This window comes from Manis pentadactyla, chromosome 16 (genome assembly GCF_030020395.1).
Source record: "Manis pentadactyla isolate mManPen7 chromosome 16, mManPen7.hap1, whole genome shotgun sequence".
Taxonomy (NCBI): domain Eukaryota; kingdom Metazoa; phylum Chordata; class Mammalia; order Pholidota; family Manidae; genus Manis; species Manis pentadactyla.
The window spans coordinates 18,650,789-18,665,608 of NC_080034.1; the positions used below are offsets into that span (position 1 = coordinate 18,650,789).

At 38.3% G+C, this 14,820-nt stretch overlaps 1 protein-coding gene across 3 annotated transcripts in view; it reads left to right on the forward strand.

Annotated features, from left to right (window-relative positions):
• The window catches only part of HMGCLL1 (3-hydroxymethyl-3-methylglutaryl-CoA lyase like 1), a 183,117-nt gene extending 169,979 nt beyond the window's left edge, over positions 1 to 13,138 (forward strand). For 2 of the 3 annotated variants that reach the window (XM_036916322.2, XM_036916327.2), the window contains 2 exons: positions 3,269 to 3,394; positions 7,047 to 8,338. In XM_036916322.2, coding sequence (XP_036772217.1) covers positions 3,269 to 3,394; positions 7,047 to 7,148 — 228 coding nt within the window. In that variant the 3' untranslated portion in view covers positions 7,149 to 8,338. Of the gene's footprint in view, positions 1 to 3,268; positions 3,395 to 7,046; positions 8,339 to 13,017 lie in introns of those variants that run through there. The other variant, XM_036916326.2, reaches the window with a different exon arrangement.
• Positions 13,139 to 14,820: the final 1,682 nt, after the last annotated feature.

Here is a 14,820-nt window from a genome sequence, read left to right on the forward strand (position 1 = left end):
ATAGTACAAAAAGAGCAATCCCCTTGGCATGACAAAGGGACACAGGAGCCAACTGAAAGAGCTCCCAAAAGCCAAACCTCAAACAACTTGAGCAACAAAATATGTAATAGCAGATTATAAACCAAATTGCAAAATAAATACCATGAATCCCTACTGATAAAAAAAAAATCAGTGTTTGAATAAATAAATAAATACTAGAGAATAGACACATTTCCCACTTGGAAAAATTCCAAATAATTTATGTAGGTATTCTCCAGCCCTAAAGTGTGAGATGCATATAGTGACTTTTTCCAAAGAGAGCAATATGGAAAGTGAGGGCAGGGGCTTTGTTATGCAGAAACCTGGCAAGCAGTACCTCAGCCAGGTGATCAAGTTTAATATCAGCTATAAATCATGTTGATAGCACGCTCCCTTGGTATGATATACTGAGAGTGACACTTCACCTCTGTCATCTAAAATTCAGAACTCCAGCCTAACCATGAGAAATACAGCAGACCCCAAATTGAATACCAAATTGAAAATATTTAACAAATACTATTCAAAATTGTCAAGGTCAAAGACAAAGGAAATGTGAGAAACTGTCACAGCCCCGAGAAGCCTAAGGAGAGGACTACTAAATGTGCTATCCTGGAGGAGTTCTTGGTACAGAAAAGTGTTAGACAGGAAAATAGATATGAGCCGGGTGGAAAGAGAATAAGGCCAGGAAAGCCAACTAAAAAGACCCCTAGTTAATCAGTTAAAGTTCAAAAAGCCAGGAGCAACTTGGCCTGGAATGTTTGAATATTCCCCAGATAAAGGAGGGTACCTCAGCATAGCCCATGTCTTTATTGTGTTAATTGCAGGCCCAGCTTATTTTTTAACTTTACCTATATATTGTTTTTTTCCCTCCTCCGGCCCTAATCAAGTAGTTGGCAATTTAGGCAACTAATTTAGCATGCAGGCCCACCCGTTAACAACATAAAAGGCAGGAAGGATTCCAACTTAAAAATAAGATTGCATTTTAATACCCAGGAAAGTAAGAAGTAAGATTCTTAACTTACTCTGTACCAAACAGACAATAACTCAGCCCACCTTGGGGGCTGGGCAGGTGGTCTTGTTTGATATGTTCTCAGACCAAGATGCAGGTTATCCCAGGGAGAAATCAGAGCAGGAAGTTCCTTGTGTTAAATTAATTCTAAATATTCAGAGACCACTTAATAGGTCTGCACCCCCCAATCCTTAGTCACATTCCTGAAGAATCCTTAAAAGGGGGAACCCCCAACCTTTTGGGGTGCTCCTGTCTCTCTGAGGTTGCCCGCACTTTCTAAGTGTGTAATCTTTTAATCTTAAACTTTCTCTCTCCAACCTTTTAGGGCATCTCTCCTTGCTGGGATGGCCTGTACTTTTTTTCTCTTTAAGTAACTTTAAATAAAACTTTTACTCTGCTTCACTACTGTGTCTCTGCCCTTCAGTTCTTTGTTGCAGTGGGGACAAGGACCGAGGAAAATACACAATGCTCCCCCACCAAAAGGACACTGGATTCAAAACTAGAGAACTCTGATTAATAATGTTAGTTGATAAAAGTGTATCAGTATTTGTTCATTAGTTGTGACAGATGTACCATGTAATGTAAGATAATGTAAAAATAGGGGAAACTAGGTTCATAATATATAGGAATGCTCTGTACTTCAGAAACTTCCTGAAAACCTAAAACTATTCTAAAATAAAAAGTTTATCAGAAAAGAAGGAAAAAACCAGTAATGAGAGTGGCATCCAGGGTGTTGTTAAAATCTAAATTCTCAGGTCATAGCACAGACCTTCTGAATCAGACGTCCTGGGGACGTAGCTGCAATTTGTGATTCCGTTTGGGTGACTGAGAACCAACAACCCACAGGCTGGCCAAGAGCTCTGCTTGCAGGTGCTTCTCCTTTCAAGTGAGGTCATGGTAGTTTTCTTCTCTGCCCAAGAGTGAAGAATTAGGTGAGGCTTCTTGGTGGCTTCTGAGTACCCAACTGTCACCATTCACAGAGGAATGATATGCCTGCCTCTCTTCTCCAGATAGTCAGGTCTGATCTCCAAGACCTCTTATTTTTTCACAGCATCTCCAGTCACACACAGATCTCCCCCACCCCTGGTACCCCCAAAGGTCTAATATGTGCCTGCTTGCATGCTCTCAAAGGCCCCGAATCACAGCAGAGTGGGAATTCCCTGGAGGCAGAGGTGCCCGTGGGGAAACTGAGTGATCCTTCTGTGCTTGAGTTTCTTCACCTGTGATGTAGGGATGATAGAATAAGATCTACCTCCTGGTTTTTGTGAGGATTGTGAATTAATACTCATAAGATGTTAATAATAACATCCACCACTTAGTAAAGACCCAATATGTAAATGTGAGCTATTGTTAGTAGTTGATGTCTTTGCTTCTTAAATATCTCCTCACTTTTCCCAAGTAGCAGGGATTTTTGTGCAAAATGATGGCTCGATTCAGTAGACTTATAGACACCAGAAGGGACTAGTGGTTACCAAGGGGGAGGGAGGAGGAAGGGGATTAAGGGGTACAATAATTCACAATCAATATAGTTTGGTCACAGGGATGGTAGCACAGCACAGAGAACAGTTAATGATTCTGTAACATCTTACTATGTTGATGGACAGAGACCACACTGGAGGGGGTGAGGACTTGGTAATATGGGTAAATGTTGAACCACAGTGTTATGTATCTGAAACAACATAAGATTGTTTATATCAGTGATACTTTTTAAAAAATGATGGCTCAGTTAGATGGGTTAGATTTATTGGGTGGACTGAATGGGTGGATTGAGCCCACAAAAGTCCTATTTCAAAGTGACCTACCACCACCACTAGTCTTCTAAGGCACCTTGATTTTGAGTTGAGATGTTGGAAATAAGCCATGTTGCTTGTATAATGCTTTTAGGATAGAGCTAGAGAATTGGTTGGAGAATCTATACAACCTGGGAGTAAATTAATCCTACTTCAAACCTCACCCCCTACAGTTGTGCTGTTATCAATAAATACTACCATTTTAAGTTTAATCTAAGGTTATTCTAGTCCCTGAGATCCTTAGGAGAGTTTCTATTCACCCAAAAGACAAGATCTACCACAAAAGAGATCAGCATCCCAGAGACAGTTTAGCAGCAGGTAAGTAAGTGAATACGTTTGGATAATGGGCTTAAGTTTTTCTTACTTGCTCTTTGGAACAAGTTAAATAGAAATGCAACAATTCACATTACCATTAATAGATAAGCCTTGAGTGTGTTGGTTTGTTTTCCAGATGGGGATTAACGTGGTGGACTCTGCAGTATCCGGATTAGGTGGTTGTCCTTATGCAAAGGGCGCTTCTGGGAATGTAGCCACTGAAGATTTGATATATATGCTTAATGGCCTGGGGCTCAATACAGTAAGTTAACTCAACATACTTTTAATACTCATATATTCCTTACAGATAAAAATTGTAATGCATCTCAGACGTGGGAAGCAATTTGGAGGTCAAAGTTTTACTACACTTTTGCTATTTGCTAAAATGCACAGTGGGGAAATACACAAAAAAATGTCTTTAGAGGGCTCTATAAAGTAACATTGCTCTAGCTCAATCACCAGTACTGCTTCCATTTCACATTTTTATACTGCTTCATGACCTCCAAAGTACTTTTTCATGTATAATCTGATGTAATATTATACCCTTCATGAGTTAGAGCCTGTGTCTTTGTGATTGTTACTGGAGTTTTAGGGATTTTTTGGTAAGGATATTTTCCTTGAAGGAAACTGAGATCTTGATTTTCTCACAAAATTAACTAGGGCTTCTGGAGAAGAGCCTAGGGCACTTTTGCTATGGTCAGTGGAAGAGCAGAGCTTAATACTACTTAGCATGTGAGGCACTGGACAGCAAGAATATTTTCATTCCTGAGAATTCTAAAATAGTCTCTTTCATACCTGAAAAGTCACATGCTCCATAGCAGCATTCACCAAAATCAGCACCTTGTTTTGCCTCATGCCTGTTAGCATGAATTATTAGTCTGTAAGGCTGATTTTTTGGTGGGTGGAGGGGGACAAATATAAAAGGACAAAAAATAAAATAGCTCATAGATGATTAAAAATTCAAAATGTTTTCTGAGATGCAAAAGCATCATCTAGATTACAAAATAGGGTTTTCCCTCTTTGTGTCCCTCGTAGCTCCTCTTTCTTCCCTTTACTTACATTGAGGCTTCTGTAACACCAGACTTGCCTGTTGCCCCCATTTCTGCACCATTCTATCTATTTCTCACCTCCACCCTCACGCATGTGTTCACAACCACTTGGAATGGCCTTATTTCCCATGCTCGATGTCACCTAGAGAGGGAGGGGAGGCACCTCCATCCTCGAGAACTCTTCCAGCAGCCCCCTGCCCATCTCCCAGGCCCTGCTGTTGGGGTCCTCTGTTTAGGGCTTCCACGCTATCCTCTGTGCCTCTGACTCTGAACCTACCTACAGGTTGGAGAATGATCTTAATTCTGGGTCTAGCTCTCCCTGTAGCCAGAGATCAATTATTACAGTTTATTCATACTATTGCATAGAGATGCTCAATAATGTTCATTGGAAGGTGGCTATCCCTTGGCATTAAACACTAAAAGCTGTTGCCTCTCTTCTCTGGTTCGGAATGAATACTATTTCATTTACAAAGTAATTTAATCATATTAGAAATGTATGGCCATAACAAACTGAAGGGAAATGGACCCTTCCTTGGACATTAGATGACTGAATTGAACTTAGCTGATGCTTAAAATGTGTCAGATCGTATTCTCTAATTTGTGATTCCAAATGCAAATAAACGGTGTCACCATTCCTAAGAAATTCACAGTTCGAGGAGGATTGTTACATTGAGTAGCAGCTGTACGACAACCTCACCCAGGCTTGCAAGCCAAGATTCTCCGCAGAATCCATGTCACTGTGGCTCCCACATCCAGTGTCAATGACCAAGAGCCACCAATTTGACTTATAAAATATCTTGGTTATTTGTCCTTTCCTTACTATTCTTGCTTTAACTACATCAGCACATGTCCTTGTCTCCTTCCTGCGTCTCCACACTCGACCAGGCTTCTGATTTGCCTTTTAACTCATCCTCCATGTTACCGTCAGAGGATTTCACCTGAAACAAATATGAATACGCTTTGCTTGTGCTTGAACAGTCATCAGTGGGTCCTAATTTCCTGAAAAGCAAAGCTGTATTCTGTCACCTAATATGACCCACTCATGCCTTTTCTAGTCATCTGTGCCCATCAGTCTCTGTTTCCACTATAGTATCATTCAGATGCCTCGTAATGTTTTTCTTTCTGCTGGCAGTAACCCATCTGTCCTTCCTGTCAGTGACTTATTCTCCATATAAGACCTGGGTTAGGATTTGCCCTTCCCAGCACCCTTTCCTGACTCCCCCCCCACTCCTTTCCTCAGCGGGCTGATCGCCCCATCCTTTGCCCTTGTAATCATCTGGGCATATCTCTTCATTGACCTTAACTATAGCACAGGATTTTCTGTTTAGGGGTCCATGTTGCCTGCTTATCTAAAGACATAAACCATATTCTACAGGAGGTTCTTGAGAGCCCAGAACATTCCATAGTACATGAGACATATTTAAGCACCTGACAAATGATCATTATCAAATAACATTGCATTTAAGTAAAATGACAGAGAAAGACCTTTTTTGGCATGATATCAGCAAATCCCACTGTATAATTGTTATAAATGGAATTCTTGAAAAGCAAAAAAGTGTTGGTGGTGACTAAAATATCCCTATAATGATCACTTGCTAGATATAATTCAGAAATAAAAGATCCATATAGCTAATCATTTACAAAAACCTTAAGCATCACTGGATTAAAGATGTTAAGGTAACGTGCCTAACAGATACCACACTTAAGGCCATTCCTATGACAAAATCAGATTTCTCAAACTAAATGTGAGTTCTCTAACAGAAACTTTACAATGAGGAGATAATGAAAATCATTTTTAAGTGTCATTTTATAAAATATTTTTCTTGATCACTTTTAAATAAAGAGGTAGAAGTAAACTACAAAGGAAACAGTACAGGTTTCTAGAGAGAAGAAATTGGATGTATTAAAATGATCTCTTTATGATCATTATTACATAAAGTCCCTCAGCATATTTATACTTGTCTATTTTAAGAAAATTACAGACTTAGATAAGTATTAAAAATTACTCCTTAATAGCAAGGAAGACTGAGTGGGTTCAATTTTAAGTTCATGTTGTTTCTACTCCATGTTGAGGGAGGATGTAGGAGTTTACAAAATGCTACATGAGGGCAAATCTCTGGTTAGTCCACCTAATGCTCTACCTCCCCTTGTGACAGCAAAGGTGTTGGGTGGCGACCTTGATGATGACCTTTTGTCACATGAAAACTGAGAGGTGAGGAGCACGCCCTGAACTTGGCCTTCAGACCCAACTACCTGTCTGTCATCTGTGGATTTATCTAAGCCTTTGTTGATGACAACCTCTCTGGCAAACAAGTTCCAGATGTGCACTAAATACTACTTCATTTTATTTGACCTACAACTGCCTCATTCAATATCATACCAGTAATAGTGTTTCTGAGTATGGTTACAAAATTATGCATTCATCTCTCCTATATTTCTTATAGCTTTACCAGGTTTGTTTCTGTATATAGTAAAAAAGTATTTTCCCCCCTAAGTTCCTACCTATAAACTCCTCTAAACCATTATCATTTCAATTGCCCTTCACTGATATTTTAGAGATTGTTTCTCATTCCTCTGTTGTCCTTCCTAGAGTTTAGGTACCAACCTGAATTGCCCTCAGATTTTCAGGTAGTCTGGCCTATGGTTTCATACCTGGGTCGACTCAATATATGCTTTAAAAAGCAGAAAAGTCTAAAACGCTAACTATATGATTCCTGAGAGCAAATGTTGCCCCCAAATCAATTATGAGCAATAATTTGTTGAGTAATTTTATGGCCAAGTATCTACTAATAAAATTAAAAGGAATCTTTTCTCTTCTTTCTCCCTTCCCCCTTCCCACCTTGTATCCTTTCTTTCTCTTACCAGGGTGTGAATCTTTACAAAGTGATGGAAGCTGGTAACTTTATTTGTAAAGCTGTCAATAAAACCACAAACTCTAAAGTAGCACAAGCCTCCTTCAATGCTTGACTTGAATGAATTTGTGACTTAAAGCTGAGAAGATCCATTTCAGCTACAGATATTCATCTGAAGATCATTATTGTCAACTTATTCTGAAATGTGAAATAATAGACAAAAGTGGGAAAAAATATTCTTTCAAAGAGAATATTGCTTGGTAGATTACAAAGGGACAGAAAACAATACCAGTCATCAGTTAAATTGAAAGCTGGGGCTAAATAATAACTTGCAGACATGCTCTTGAACTTGGAGAAAAGCCTTCTTTTGCTCTTATAGAAAGAACTTTTTAATTTAGTAGATGTGAAAATTGACTTCAGATTTCTCTAAGTATCAAATATTGTGTTAATACTTAATCAAGCTGGCTTAGCACAGTGTACATATTGTCAGTAGTTTATGAGCTCCTGCATCGTGTGCAAAGTGTGTGGCCTCGATATTATATATGCCTCTGGATCTCAACTTCCCATTTGCCAAGTCAGTTACATTATGAACCAAGCGCCAAATCTCCATCTGACCCTACATAATTTTTAGCAATAGAACATTTATATTTCAAGTATGGCTAACATCTGTTAACTATTTCAATGACTTTATCTTGTTCCAAGAGGCTGTGGTCAATGGCAAGATGCCATATCCTGGAAGCATATTACGACCTCCCATGTTTGTTACATGCATCCAGTTTACCATACTTCTCTTTCATCGGTTATAGTAAAAACCAGCATGGTGTTACCCAACTACTGGGAAATGTAAGGTACACCTGTAGTACCAATGTCTAAGTTGCAATGATAAGAACAGATTGATACATGTACCACGATCCACTTTCAGAATTTTCAGACCACTTCTAAAATGCCCAAGGAAATGTCATTGTGATCCTAACAATAGTAAGGCAGCTTTTAACTCATGAAAAAAAAAAAACTATTTGCCTTTGATTCAGGGTATTTTGATTAAGTTGCATCACTTTTTGGTTGGCTTTTTATGGTTATTTTTAATGTTGAAGTGGCTGAAATTCTATCTTTGTAACAGAAAGCATTGCCAGAGTTAGCAAAAATTAACATATCAGAGTTGAAAAGAGGGGCAGAAGGACTATGTTAAGAAAAACATTTCTCTAACCTGTGGAAATCATACAGGAGTGATATTATTATATGTGCATCTCAATCATCAGCTCTATTTTTTATGTAGACTTCTCCAATAATATCGGGCAATCTTTGTTTGAATAAATTTGAATATAGCTAGAAATATGAAAGTGAGCAGTATGGAACATCTATTAGACATTCATCAAAACCATTGAAATAAAAGGAAATTTAAGACAATACTGATTACAATTAAGTAAAGTAAGAATCACAAAGGAAACATATTGGCAATTGACAAAACCCAACTAAATTTCCTTGGAATTTAGGGAAGAGGCTTCGTTTGTGAAGGGGGGTAGAGCAGGAGCTTGCCTGCAGCTCACTTTCTTCATCTCAACTTCCTGAACTTTGTGTCTTCCATCCGAGGAAAGAGAACTGCACTGCGTATTCAGAACTCCACTGTCACATGTCACCAGGCGAAGCGTGCCTGTTACTTCAGTGTCAGCTGTGTGATTAAGAGATATAAAAATTTCATAATGATTTGATCTCAAAGCCTCATTAGTTCTGTATTCCTTATTCCTTAAATAGTTCTCAGGTATAGCCTTTTCAGAGTCAGGTATCAGGACAGATACACTCCTCAGTTCTCTGCGACTGACACATAAACTTGCTCTCTGTAGTCTGCCTTCAAGCGGCACGTTTGATCCATCAAAGGAAGACAGCAGAGGGAAGCTTAACAATACTAATGCCTGGAGTTGGCCCCAAGAGATTATAACATAATTGGTTGGGTGTGGGACTTTACACATAAGCATTAAAAATAAAAGTATACAAGGCAGTCTCATATCCAGCCAGAGGTGGGAATCTCTGCGCTAGCACAGCAATTTTTAAAGTGTGGCCCTGGAACCATCAGTATCAGCAGCACAGCCAGCTTGTCACAGGGCCTTTACCCAGTTGCACCTGGATCACCTGGGAGTCAGCTCACAAAATCTGTATCGTTAACATGTCTACTCCAGAGATTGGGGGGAGCGACTGGAATACCCGTATCAGGGAAGCTTAGCTCTGAGACACATTCCACCAGTTTTGTGTATATGGTATTCTTCATGCTTGGTGTTGTATGTTTGAAGCTAATATGAGAATCTATATCAATGATAATTCAATTAAATAAACAAATAAAAAGAAGCAAATTAAAGTGAGCACTAGGGAGCCCTCAGGATAGCCATAAAGGGAGATTAAAAATAATGCCTCAATTGAGGGAAAGAGACATTGTCACCAAACTACTTTGCTGCTGTGAGCAAGGAGATCTTGTGGGCTTCCTGCCTACCCACAGGTCTGGAGTCTTCTTTGGCACCGTCTGATCTGTTACTTAATGGCTAGATAAACTTCGTCAATTCACCTAATACCTCTGAACTTCATTTCAAGCCTCACTTCCATCACTCTAAAACTTAGATAATGACAAGCTTTATTTATACGGCTGTTTTAAGGGGTTCCTGAAATAATTCTTACAAGCATTTGGTCAAGTGCCTGGTGTATTAAAGTGACCAGTAACTGTCAACTATCATCATTTCTTTTATCCCTGTCTACAGCCCTGCCTTGGAGTGGGACTCCTCCTGTATTATGAGTTGTTTGATTCTCTGGGAGGCCCTTGTAAAAGATCATCCTTCCTTCTCTCAAGGGTTCCTTGTCAGAGTGCATGGTTTCAGAGAGTCTGCCATGATCCCAAAAGACATATCCCACCCTCAAACCTCAAAACCACATAATTTTGACCCCAAAGTCCATGCTTTACGTATGAAGCTGCATCATTGAGCTATGCATTCTAATTCTTTTCTGCGTTCCATGTAATTGCAGTTACAGCAGGAACTTACTATGAGACTTTTACCAAGTAACCTGCTTGAAGAACACCATAATAGACTCAGTCTCCATATCTTGCATCACCTAAAGTCAGAAATTTCGTGAATATTAGGAAGTTGTCCCATTTGGCAGTTGGACAAGTGAGCAGATAGATTTGAAATCTACCACCCCCTGAGTGTTCAGGATTTGGCAGGCTAATGGAGCTAGGCAGGCTTCTACTTTTCTCCTTGTTCTAGAGCATACCCTCTATATGCTTCTATTGTGAAGCTCTGTGTTTAATTGAAGAGGGCTAATCTTTGCTTCCATGGTAGTCATCTATCCTCTGCCCTAACTGTGCCATCGTATCAAGCTAATGGAAACGATGGAAGGACTTACACTCTTCTAGGACTTCAGGGAAAAGATCTCAAAACTCTGATAACTTGTTTCATCTGAACTTCCCTTTCTCCAGCTAGTTCTGTAGGGCCCCTATCATTGTGTTAAAGTAGGCCAGCACATCACAGGCAGCCAACCCATTATCCTGAACCATCGAATCCCAAAAAGCAGCCTGTCGATCAGGTTTTCACAGTGGCCTTCTGTTGATGGAGGCCGATGTGTGGTATTGTTGGGCAGACATTCTGGAAGTATTCTCAGATTAAACTCAATCATTTGGGAGTCAGCTGACAAAATGCATATTCTGACTGTGTGTATCCTACGAAAGCAAGGGGAAGTCACGGAATTGGAATACCAATGTCTGGCTCTTTTTTAAAGGGTTGATTTGGAAATGTTTGCATTGTTAGATCGTGTTGCTAAAAACAATGTGTCCCCAAACCTCATAAAAACTTGCTATTTTATTTTAAAACACTGGAAAAATGACTATTTTACTTTGTCTAAAAACCTTAATAGATTTTTTAAATGCATTTGTTAAAATGTAAAAATCCAATTTCTTTTGATAAGTGTATAAGAACAAGTGGCATTAGAAAAGGCATTAGACATTAGGAAAACAGCAATATATTAGAGAATTTCAATAAACCTTTCCATGAAATTGGTGGATGTTATTTTAAACCTTAGTCATGGTTTTGTAAGTGTAGCCCTAAATGCACTCTGTTGAGGTTCATATGTCTTCAGGAGTTTTCTTTTTCCCTGTAGCTTTACTGGTATGAAACTGACTATAACATTGCATAAGTTCAGCTATATAATGTGTTGCTTTGATACACCTATATATTACAGAATGATTACCACCAGAGTAGTTAAAACACCTCCATCATGTCAGGTAAGAATATTTAGGATCTACTCTCTTAGAAATTTTCAAGTATGTAATGCAGTACTATTTCCCATGATCTCCTTACTAGAATGGTGGTTACCAGGGCCTGGAGGATGGAGGAAACGGGGAGATGTTGGTCAAAGAGTTCAAATTTGTGGTTATAAAATGAGCAAGTTGTGAAATCTGTTGTCTGGCTCTTAGAGCAGCCTGTACTCTTGAATAACCTATCACATTTGCGTGAAGAAAAACATACCTATGGACATGTCCTTAAACAAAAACCAGTATGTCTTAGGTTTGCCAACTCTGAAGGTCTTCAGAGATGTTGAGGTTTATTCTCTAAGAGGTCTGCACAGATACACGAAGGATGGTGTATGACACACATTACAGGCTCTTAGTCTGCTTTGCCTCCTGGTCTTTGACCACTAGGCCCACTGGACTAATGGAACAATGCACCACTATCCTTAGGTATTTGATGCATGTGGGCAAGGTTGTCTTCCAAAGCTGTCATTTTGGACAGCCATGCATTCATGTCAATGGCATTATCTTTTAGAACTGTAATTCCTTTGAGTCTCTTCCATATGAAAAGCTAAATTTCACAAATGTCTAGTCACATTCAGTTGTTATATTATGATATTGTTAAGAAGGATAGTATTAACCATATTTTGTTCTTTTGTTACTGTTATCATGATTATAATCAACTCAGTTATCCACATTATTCATTAGATTTCTATCTAAATGATATTCAGTTATTTGTAAAACTCAAATCCAGGCTAAAACAAGAGTAGTTTTCAGTTTTCCAGATATTCGAAAGAATGTATCAAATTCTTCTAAAATAACTTTCGTGAGCCAAAAATAAACACATTAGCTTCACTGGCAGAACGTTTGAATAGGTGTCCAGAGTTACAAGGCAATGATTTTGAAGGGGCATCCTTTATTTCTGTCTTTTAAAAAAATCACATGATTTTTTAAAACAAATGACTTCATCTCATAACTCATATAGTACCATTTAATTTATTGAGATTAAGTAGGGATGAGCTTTTAAAGATACATACTTTTCCAAGTTTGAATGAAGGGTTCCACTTTACCTTCTATTTAAAGAACAGGCATTTCTGTAGGAAGTATTTCTGTGATCAGGATTTATTTGCTTCCCCAGTTTTAGAAACTCCTCATGACACACAGAACATTCCTAATAAGGATTTAATCTATCATTTTAGTATAATTTCCTATTATATTGACTATCCTCTCTTCCACAGCCTCTGTTCAAACCCCCTCAAAATGAATACCTATCCTGAGTGTCTGCCTCTCCGCATGCCCATTTTTTGGCCTCTGGTACCTTCTCCCTATATAGCTGCTACTCATCCAGCTTGTCCCCATGGTAACGTGTTCGCATTTGACCATTGTTCAGTGTGATTATTTGCTGTGTACCAGTCTTTCTAACTGAACTGTGACTTCTGAAATTCAGAGGCTGCATCATATGTACTTGTGTATCTCCAGCATCTCAAATGATATCGAACATATTGTAGCATCTTGTGAGTACCTGTTGAATGAATAAATGAAGGATACAGCTTGTTATCTTGATAATTTGGGGATTTATCATAAGCTTCATTTAGTAACAGTCTCAAGGCACCTCTTGGCGTTTTCCATTTCACTTACTATTTTAAGTCTTTGGAGATGGCAAAGACCAGCAAAATGTTAGTAAGCTATATATTTGATGTTTGAACCATTTTTTTTCTAGAATTGCCTCACATACAAGTTAAAAAGCTCTTGGTGAAACTTGTAGGTTCTCCTTGTAAGTGAACTGAAGAATATACAAGAGTAAACTGGGGTTCTTATTTGCCTGCAGTTTTCAGAGTGGTAAGTTTTATTCATTTATTTATTCAAGTGTTTATTGTACATAGATAAAATAAACACTTTGTTAAGTTCTGAGGTTTCAATATGAACAAAGGAGATGTAGTGTCTGTGTTTATCAGTATTACCCTCTGATTCCGGGAAGGTACCGAGGTGCGAGATAGGTATTCACTCTACATGGTGACAAGTACAGATGGAAGTGAGTAGCTCTGAGATGTACCTGATGTGCTTGACAAGGTCTTGTATGTAAGGATCTACATGGAGCTGAAGATCCAGATTAGCCGATGTTAGTGCAAACCAATGACTAAACAGTGCTTAAATAGAAAAGTAAAGGAGTTTCTAAGTGAATGGAGTTCATTTCAATCTCAGGCCTTTCTGACACACTATGTCCTTTTGAGTACTCATCTATTTTTGTGCCAACTTTTATCTTTTTTCCAGTCATACTGGCTCTGGATTACTTATCTTGAGTGTCAAACTCTAGCATGTGTTGACATGTATTATCTGGCCTCAAAGTCTAGCATGTATAGATGATCATGCTCCGTTTCATGAATTTACTTACGATCTGTCTTCAGTTCTTTTGTTGTAAGCCCAGGTTAAAGGGCATAGAATGTACAGAAAATATAAAAGTCAAGACCCTGAAAGTCTAAGCCTTGTGGGTACCTTATAAATTCCCATTGATTTCTTTATCACTTAACAAATATTAATAGTGAAATGGAAACCAAAAGACAATAAAAAAGTTCAGTTACACTAAAGCTGGCTTTTTGAAAAGATAAACAAAATTGACAAGCCACTGGTAGAGTCACCAACAAAAAGAGAGAAGGCTCAAATAAATCAGAAATGAAAGCGGAGAGTTAACTGATACCATCACAACACAGAACATCATAAGAGACTACTATTAACAATTATGCACCAATATCTTGAACAGCCTGGAAGAACAGCCTAGAGGAAATCTAGCCATTCAGTGCAATCCCTATCAAAATTCTAATGGCATTTTTCATTATAAAGAATAAAGAATCCCCAAATGTGTATGGAACCACAAAGGACCCTGAATAGTCAAAGCAATCTTAAGAAAGATGAACAAAGCTGGAGGTATCGTGCACCCTGGTTTCAGACTATTACGAAGCCATAGTAATCAAAACAATATGGTATTGGCATAAAAACAGAGTATATAGATAAATGGAACAGAATAGAAAGCCAAGAAGTAACACATCATGACCAATTAATCTATGACAAAGGAGCCAAGATTTTATAATGGGGAAGAACAGTCTTGAATAAATGGTGTTGAGAAAACTGGACATCAGCTTGCAAAAGAATGAAACTGGACCGCTATCTTAATCAAATATAAAAATTAACTCAAAATAGATTAAATACTTAAATGTAAGACCTAAAATCATAAAACTAGAGTAAAACATGCATTTTTAAGCACCTTAGCCTTGGTCTTGGTGATGACTTTTTTAGATCTGATTCCAAAATCAAAGACAAAAAAAGGATAAAAACAGGTGGGCCTACATCAAACCTTAGTTGATGTTTTAACCATTTTTTTTCTAGAATTGCCTCACATACAAGTTAAAAAGCTCTTGGTGAAACTTGTAGGTTCTCCTTGTAAGTGAACTGAAGAATACACAAGAGTAAATTGGGGTTCTTATTGGCCTGCAGTTTTCAGAGTGGTAAGTTTTATTCATTTATTTAT